Source organism: Nicotiana tabacum, chromosome 2, assembly GCF_000715075.1.
Source record: "Nicotiana tabacum cultivar K326 chromosome 2, ASM71507v2, whole genome shotgun sequence".
Lineage (NCBI taxonomy): Eukaryota > Viridiplantae > Streptophyta > Magnoliopsida > Solanales > Solanaceae > Nicotiana > Nicotiana tabacum.
The window spans coordinates 22,077,523-22,086,648 of NC_134081.1; the positions used below are offsets into that span (position 1 = coordinate 22,077,523).

Sequence of the window (9,126 nt, forward strand, 5' to 3'; positions counted from 1 at the left end):
GACTAAGTCCGTATGATATTTTAGGACTTGTTGGTGTATTTGTTTGAGGTACCAAGGGGCTCGGGTGAGTTTTGGATGGTTAACGGATCATTTTTGGCCTTGGTGAGATATTGATATTTGCTGCTGCATTTTTCTGATTTTCGCGTTCGCGAGTGGGCCCTCGCGTTCGCAAAGAGTGTTTTCTGAGTGTGAGGTTTTGTTCTTCGCATTCGCAAAGGGGAGGACGCTAACGCGAAGGTATGGTCTCTGTGTGCATCGCGAACGCATGAGAGGTGTCGCGTTCGCGAAGAGGAGTGAGGCTATTGGGGACCCCCGGGTCTTTGTTATATGCATTCGCGAGGTGGAGTTCGCGTTCGCGAAGGTCTGAGCTGGTAAAGTTTCGCATTCGCGAAGTCGTGGTTGCATTTGTGAAGGGTAAGATTTGCAAAGTTTCGCGTTCGCGAAGCCATGGTCGCGTTCGCGAAGGGTTAAATTTGTGGGCAGTCAAGTTCGCGACAGGTCCCCCGCGTTCGCGAAGAAGAGAGGTCTGGACAGAGAGTTTAGGTTATGAAAATGGGACGAATTTTCAGTTTTTGACGGATTTGAGCTCGAGAAGAGGCGATTTTCGGGAGTTTTTCAAGGGAAACAACGGGGTAAGTATTCTTAACTCAATATTGGTTAAATTACCCGAATCCATGATTGAAGGAGGTCGAGGGCCTGATTGTGAGAATATTTTTGGGATCGGGCTGCATGCCGCAGCAGACCATGTTGGCTTTATATATATTATACTATTGCACGTGAGTTGGCCGTGCAGCACGTGAGTTGGCCGTGCAGCACGTGAGTTATCCGTGCAGATCCAGATAATATTATAGCACGTGAGTTGTCCGTGCAGCACGTGAATTGTCCGTGCGGATCCAAATATGATATTATAGCACGTGAGTTATCCGTGCAACACGTGAGTTGTCTGTGCTTATAGCGCTTGGGCTGTAGGAGCCCCTCATGAGTCTGTACACATCTCCAGTGAGCGTAGTTGAATATAAACAGGGATCGGGCTGCACGCCGCAACATGTATTATATAGCGCTGAGTGATTGAGTGTGCTGAGCATAGTGAGAGAGAATGCAAGACAGTGAGATTTAGTACTCTGAGAGTGTGAGTACATGAGTACAATCTCTGAGATACATTGCATTGGCATGCACACATGACATACATGCATAGAGATGTGTTTTTGCCATGCTGCACGGTATCACATTATTCATAATTTCTCACACATGTTGACAGATGGGCATAGTGATGCATTTGTTTTACACTGGTTATCTAGAAAGAAAATAAGACATTTTATTTATTATTGAAAGGATTTTGGAAAAATTACTGTTTTGGGTTTTCATTTATGTACTTGAAAGGCAGAACTATTTTCATAAGTCATGATTTAGATAAGCATTTATTCTTTGAGTTACTTCTGGTATTACTTGTTTAATATTGTTATGAACTATTGTTGGTTATGGAAGTTGGACTCTAACCTTGGTACAACCTCGTCACTACTTTCGACCTAAGCCTAGGTTTGTTACTTACTCAGTACATGGGGTCGGTTGTACTGATACTACACTTCTGCATGTTGCGTGCAGATCTTGGTTGTTATTGTTGATGTGCTCGATGGTTACGGGATTTGAAGATGTACCAGTGTTCCTGTTGTAGCTGCCTCTTGTTCATGGTAGTCTTAGATTAATAAATCTCTGCTTATGTATTATTCAAACAGACTATGTAATTATTTTATTTTTCATTTGTATACTCTATTCTTAGAAACTCATGATTTGTACTACCAGTTCTTGGGGGATGTATAAGATTAAGATCTTTATTCACTTAAATTGCTTTAATAATTGTTATTGGAATTGAATAATTGAAAGTTGGCTTACCTAGCGGGTTGGGTTAGGTGCCATCACGACTAGTTGAATTTTGGGTCGTGATAGAATCCTACAGTTAAAGACTAAATGCAATAATTAAGGAAACAAGTAATTCAACTAAGCATGTTGCACGAATTTCAAGTGAAGGTAAAGACACGCAGACATGCGATACTAGGCTAAACATGACAGCTACACATGCTAAGGCAACTCACTTAAGGAATTTAAAAGAAATCTACTCAGCAAAAACCGGAATTTCCACATTTAGCTCGTGTACGCACTCGTCACCTCGCATACACGACGCTCACATATCACAAATTCTTACAACAGTACCAAATTCTAAGGGGATTTCCCTCACACAAGGTTAGACTAGTCACTTACCTCGAATCTCACTCAATCAATCGATAAAAATGCCTTTTCTTCGACTTTCCAACTCCGAGTAGCCCAAATCTTGCAAAAGCAATTTCATACTATAATACGACTACAAGAAACTAATTTAAATAATAAAACTACGACTTTAGCAAATAATTAAAAAATCACCCCAAAAACCCGAGCCCATGTCTTAGAATCGGGTAAAAGTCACAAATTATGAACACCCATTCGATATCGAGGTCACCCATACCAAAAATTACTCAAATCGCCTTTAAATTTCCAAATTTTCAGTCTAAGAACTTCCACCATTTTTGCCAAATTGCCCAACCCCAAATCACTAATTTAATGATGAAATTAACGACATAATCGTGAAAATTAACCAAAACTAGGTAAGAATCACTTACTCCAATCACCCGCGTGAAAATCTCTCCAAAAATCATCCACTTTTCTAACTTTCGCCAATTGACGCTAAAATGACCCATGGGCCTCCAAATCAACATCCGGACACGCTCCTAAGACCACAATCATCATATGAACCTGTTGGAACCTTCAAATTCCGATTCTAAGGTCGTTTACTCAAAATTCAATTCTTAGCCAACTTCCAACTTAAAGCTTCTGAAATTAGAATTTTTTTTCCAAATCAATCCCGAACTTCCCGAAATTAAATTCCGACCACACGTACAAGTCATAATGCCTGAGGTGAAGCTACTCTAGGCCTCAAACCGCCGAACAATGCGATAGAGCTCAAAACAACCGGTCGGGTCGTTACATTTTCACTCTTATTAAACTTAATATTTTTGGTATTCCTTTAATGTTACTAACAGTAAGTTGTTTGGATTGTGGTCGACAGTTTATTTCATGTGGCTATTGGGAATGGGAAGACGAAGTATACCCGGATAAAGCTTTAATTGTAATAAGAGATTTAAAGTTGTCGTTGGATGCGGTTAAGATTGAACGAGACAATTTGAAGGAAAAAGATGTTGCATTGGAGGCTATTAACATGTTGGAGATGAACAAAGCTATAACATTTGAAGAGAAGTTGATGAAGATGAGAATTTTTCTTATGATTTCATGGGCTCTTTTTGTTGGATTTGTTGCGGCATTGATGATGAAGTAAATTTCCCCTTCGATGATAAAGTGACTTTTCACAATATCTATGTGTAATAGTTGGTGAATCGTTGTAGTATTATGTTTATCGTGTCCTTAATTCTGGGCTGATGAAGCTAATATCTATGTCTAATAGTTGATGAACTAAATCATTGTGTTTAATGTAGGTTTAACTGTTTTAATTTTAGTTTGTATGTTAGTGAATGTAATGTGTTCTTTGGATCTGGTGAATGTAATATAATGATGTGAACTTAATTATAATGGTGTTATGTTTCTATGGTTTAGTTATCACCTTTACTAGGCCTTTAACAATATGAACAGTGCATCTACACCTGAAAATGGAGAAATAAAAATAAATATAGTATTTCAGTACGTAGCAATTACATGGATGGTACGCTGACAATTACATGGATGGAGAAGTAATAGAATTCATAAAGGGAAATCTCAAACAACCAGTGATCACTTTTGCCAAAGAATACACAACATAAATGACGCTGGGTACTTAAAAACTGTAAGCTAGTGCTAGACATTTATGGCTATACATTATTACCAGTTGAAGAAAGCATGGTGCTAATGCTAGCTAAATACCAAATCCATACCAAGAAGGCAAGAACCATGCATAGTAAGATATATTAACCAAACACAAGTACGATCAACGATACATATAAGTTGTTACCAACACATAAACCAACTATCAAAGTGTGCATTACATTAGACAAAGGGATGCCATATTATAACAAGACATCCTAATGCCCCATGAACAACTAAGAACAAAAACTAAAGCTTTTACTAATCCTACTGCCACCATCATTCATTATAGCTTCCAGGTAACACCAAAAATAAACAGCTTCACTGTTGTGCTTTTCCATTGCCCTTTCTTGCGTTTAGCTTGTCCATTTTTTGTTTCTCCAACTGCTTGCTAGATGTAGCAGAATCACCAACAAAGTTAATTATTCTTTTTCCACTTGATATTAGTTCTTTCTGCCTCTGTTGGAGTCTAGAATTTACCTCTGAAACACTTCTAGGCCTTATAGCTGGGTCTTCTTCAAATTCAAAGCCTGGAATCTCAAAATCAGGATCTTCATTGTTGTTGGACTGCTGCATATGCACCTTTGGTGTTGGCATAAAAATAAATTGTCTAGCTTCACTTGCTTGACTAATTTGACTGGACTGTGGTGCTGACAATGGTAGTTCTCCGATTGTTGCTGCAGTTGGGGATCTGGGAACTTCTTCGCCTTCATCTTCATCAGGAAATGTTCTTTGCCTCTTCATTAGTTGTCTTCCCTTGTTTGACTGCTTTTTCTTCTTCTGTTGTTCACCCATAGATGACTGTCCATATTCTACATTATTAGAGCAACAAGAAGATAAATAATTAGAGTTATATAACAATTAATAAATAAAATGGCTACTAACTATTACAACCCCTAGCATTGTCGCCAGGTTCTCCACAGGTTGAACATGACATAACCCTGACTTTCCTAGGAGTAGACCATTCTCCTTGCCGCTCTTTACTGCCTCATTTTTATCTCTAATTCTCTTTAATTTAGGTCTGCCAGCCAACTTCACTAATAAGGGTGGATCCATTGCCTGTGATGGGTCAATTTTCCAGAACTTTTGCCATGGAACTGGTTGTAACTTGTGTCTATAAGTTTGGAGATAAGCTTCCTATTGTACCACCAGTGAATTCCATCCAATGGGTTGCCCTAGTATAATATTGCTCTGATGGGGATGAGGACATGGGATTCCAGTAAGGTCTCATGTCCTACAAGTGCATTTTTGTGTTTCCAAGCTGACTATGAACTTGTTACTCCCTTCACTCACATCATACCCATACTTACCATTGAAACCAACTGTACACTTGTGAGTAATCCGCAAGTATTCATTGTATAACTTCATTGCTTGTGGACTCCATTGAGTAGGCCATGTCATTACATCAGATTCATTTTTACTCAACATATTCATCACCTTTATTCGTATTTCCTCAAGCATCCCAATTATTGGCTGGTGTCTAGCATCCAAGATCCAAGAGTTGAAGGACTCAGTTAGGTTATTTTCTACCTTCTGGTTCTTGCTTTCTTGCACACTGTATCAAAGTAAGCCATGCACCAACATTTGACTGGATAGTGCAGTAAATCCTTCACCCCTTTCTCAGACATCTCTCCCAATGTCTTCAAATGATCATTTAATTCCTCATGATAACTGCTCCATGCACACCACCAAACCAGCTTTGTCATTTCTCCAGACCCATGTCCTTTTTTGCTCCAATTGGATACTATGTGTCTCACGCAATATCTATGGTGGGCCTCAGATAAGATAGATTGGACAGCATCAAGTAGACCCTACATGAGAAAGCCAAACAGAGAAAAAAGAAGTCAGTCAACACATTTAAAAAGTGGCAGAAAACAAGTAAAGTAATAATTTTTTTTACCTTTTGCATGTCTGATATAAATTTGACTCCCTCTATTGTTGAGGTCTAAAGACTTCTGAAGCAAACTCAAGAACCAATTCAAGGTGACTTTTGTTTCCTTGTCTACAACAGCCCAAGCAAGTGGATAAAAGTGGTTCATAGCATCTTGAGCTACAGCTACTAAGAGTTGACCTTTGGCTTTTCCTTTTAAAAAGGTCCCATCCAAGCCAATGAAAGGTCTTAACCCTCCCTTAAACCCCTTCTTCATTGCGTCAAAGCAAATATACATCCTCAAAAATCTTCCTTCAGCAACGGCATCTTTTGAAATATTAATAATGATATCACTTCCTACATTACTCGGCCTCCAGGCATTGGCATAGGCATCAAGTTTGTTATATTCATCAGTATAAAGCTACCTTCCAGATTCTCCAATATCATTTTTTGGATCTCTTGCACTTTGAAAATGAAACATTGATGTTAAAAGTTGTTTTTATATCTGCTTTCATCTCTTTAATCTTATATTTTGGGGATTCCTGCAACTTCCTCTTGAAATAATGTGCAATGGTGGTAGCATCAACCCTCTGGTTATCAAAAGCATGATTACACTCATGTTTAGCTTCTAGTGTCTTGACCTTAACACCTATATTCCTCTTATCTTTGGAAATTAGGCAGACAAAAAAGGGAATTCATCATCCTCGCACACATATCTGACCCTTATTGTGTCACTTTTAATTAGTGTTTAATCATAACCATTGGCAAGGGCATACAAGTTCATGAATTTCCTAGCTTCAGGTATATCTTTGAATGTCATGGACATGTCTATGTCCTTGTAATCAACCAACCTATCAGCAATTACCCTCTTTCTTTCTTTTGCTAATGCCTCCAACCTATCAGAATCATAACCTGAAGCATCTTCACTATTACAGTCACTATCATCTGTGTCATCTTCACTGTTAGAATTACTACCATTTGAGTTGCAATCACTAGCTGCTTCATCTACTACTAAGTATGACTCAGTGTGTTGCACTATATTTTGAACATCAACAGATAATTCATTGTCCTCTACAGAAAACAGGTTAATAACATTAAACTGGTCATTCACAAGTAGTAATAATGTCCTATTACCCTCATCTCCTAATATTTCATAATATTTCACAGAAGGGCCAATCACTATCAATTGTTTAACTCCAACATACCCTAACTTGTTCATGTATTCATTAACCATATCTATAAAAGATAAGAGATCAACATCATAACCTTTCCAAGTGTGAGTAAGCTTTCTTGAATATACAAGTTGTGGCTCCCTCATCCAGTTACCACCATAGTAAAAGATCAAGTCAATCGTAACCATGTTTAATAGCCTGTAATCAACAAACAAAAGTACAACTTAATAACATTTAAACAGAAAAGAAGAACAAAAAAAAAAACAGAACAGGAGCAAAAGCAGAAAAATATGCAACACACTACACTAAAAGATGAACACAAAAACAGAAAGCGGAGGCTGGGCCGCATGTGCGAGTCCGCGGAAGCGAAAACTGGTTCACAAATGCAAATTTGCTGGGCAGATTCTATATATTTCGAGGTTTTGGTTCTTTTATCACATTTTGAGTATGGGGGCTCGGATTGAGACGATATTTGAAGCAATTTTCACCATGTGACTTAGGGTAAGCGTTCTTGACTCACTTGTGATTACATTTCGTGATTTTATCTTCATTTTTGATAATTGGGTTATGGATTTTAAAGAGAAATTGGGGGTTTTTGACTAAAGTTTCATAGAGCAAAATCATGGGTTTTTGAACATCGATTCGAAGTCGGATTTGAGTGAAACTAGTGTGGTTGGACTCGTAATTGAATGAGTTGTTGGATTTTGTAAGTTTGATCAAGTTCTGAGGCGCTGGCCTGAGTTGAGCATTTGGGTCGATTTTAGGCTTTTGATTAAAGATTCGACATTTATCTCGTTCGAGATAAGTAACACTTCTAAACTTGGTGTTGAGGGTATAAAACCCTAAATTACGTGTTATGTGTTTGGTGTTGAGGTGACACACATGCTAGGTAACGGACGTGTGGGCGTGCACCGTGTGAATTGTGACTCCGCTATTGTTGTGGTACTGTGTAATTACCTGACCTTACTTGTAACCATGGAATTTCTAAGTACTTGAGCTATTGAGTTGTGATCCATGTTATAAACCATGTCTAGGCTACATGCATATTCTGTTGAGACCCACTGAGGTCATTTCCGTTGTTGAGTTATTTGCTTACATTGCGTTTACATACTCAGTCATACGCATTCGTATGCATATCATATCTCAGTCTCTGTTACCATTGATACATCACATCATTATTTTGGGCTGATTTTTAATGACATTGAGAGTTCGAGAGACTGGAGAGGTTGGTGACTGAGTTGGGGCCTGAGTTCCCAATTGTGAGTGATATACTCGATTTTAATTCTGTCTTGCCCCTTTTAACACATCTACTATAATGGTTTCACACTTATGGATATGTAGATATGAACATTGGCACATGACATGACTAAACCATCATATATGGAATAAAACAATATTCAAAACAACTTTAGTCTCAAATAAACGTTTACTAAATTATGCAGATAGGTATTTACCTTATCTTCAAGGAACTTAGCCCACAAACGAGCTAAAGCTCGACCATAGACTCAACAATGGGTTTTCCATTGTGAATGAGAACAGGGACGTTTTTATGAACAGGATTGGATTGAAGAGGTAGAGAGCTCTTGTTATCTCGATCTTCTTCTATATATTCATATTCCATGCCCTTTATCTTTAGAGCCCACTCAACTCTGTGACTAAGAGTGCGTTTGGCCAAAGGAGGCCAGAAGTACTTTTTTTTTTTTTTTTTTTTTTGGTCAAAAGTACCTTTTTTTTTTTGTCAAAAAAGTACTTTTTGAAAAATTTAAGGTATTTAGTCAAAATAAAAAAGTACTTTTGGAAAACAACAAAAGCAGTTTTTCTATTTTTGGAAAGAGACAGAAAATTCTAGCTTCTTCCAAAAAGCAGAAGCAAAAAATTAATTTATTCAAGACAAAATTATCCTCGCTATAAATTTATATTTTACAAATTATCCCTTAAAATCAAATCAAATACACCGGTAGAAAAGGCTTCACTTCACAAAACATAATGGATGTATGTGATAGAGACACGTGCTTCACATTTGTATGGGCTGGTTAGGAAGGTACTCTACATGATGCTACAATATTTGATCATGTACTTAGAAGGCAAAACCTTGACTTTTCTCATTCTTCGTCACGTAAGCAACACTAATACTATGCCTTGTGTTATATTAACATGTATATTTTATTTTTATTCATCTTAATTAACTCTTTTTTATATGGT

The 9,126-nt window shown here is 37.8% G+C and overlaps 1 protein-coding gene across 2 annotated transcripts; it reads right to left on the reverse strand.

Annotated features, from left to right (window-relative positions):
• Nucleotides 1-4,013: 4,013 nt before the first annotated feature.
• On the reverse strand, nucleotides 4,014-8,580 carry LOC107810600 (uncharacterized). 2 transcript variants are annotated; one of them, XM_075231641.1, is made up of 4 exons: nucleotides 8,379-8,580; nucleotides 5,783-7,122; nucleotides 4,363-5,693; nucleotides 4,014-4,273 (listed from the first exon to the last, which is right to left on the reverse strand). In XM_075231641.1, the coding sequence occupies exon 2, from the start codon at nucleotides 7,110-7,112 to the stop codon at nucleotides 6,501-6,503; it is 612 nt and encodes a 203-aa protein (XP_075087742.1). In that variant the 5' UTR covers nucleotides 7,113-7,122; nucleotides 8,379-8,580; the 3' UTR covers nucleotides 4,014-4,273; nucleotides 4,363-5,693; nucleotides 5,783-6,500. The 2 variants fall into 2 exon arrangements, with proteins under 2 accessions (XP_075087742.1, XP_075087739.1); XM_075231638.1 differs by having other exon boundaries at nucleotides 4,014-5,693.
• Nucleotides 8,581-9,126: the final 546 nt, after the last annotated feature.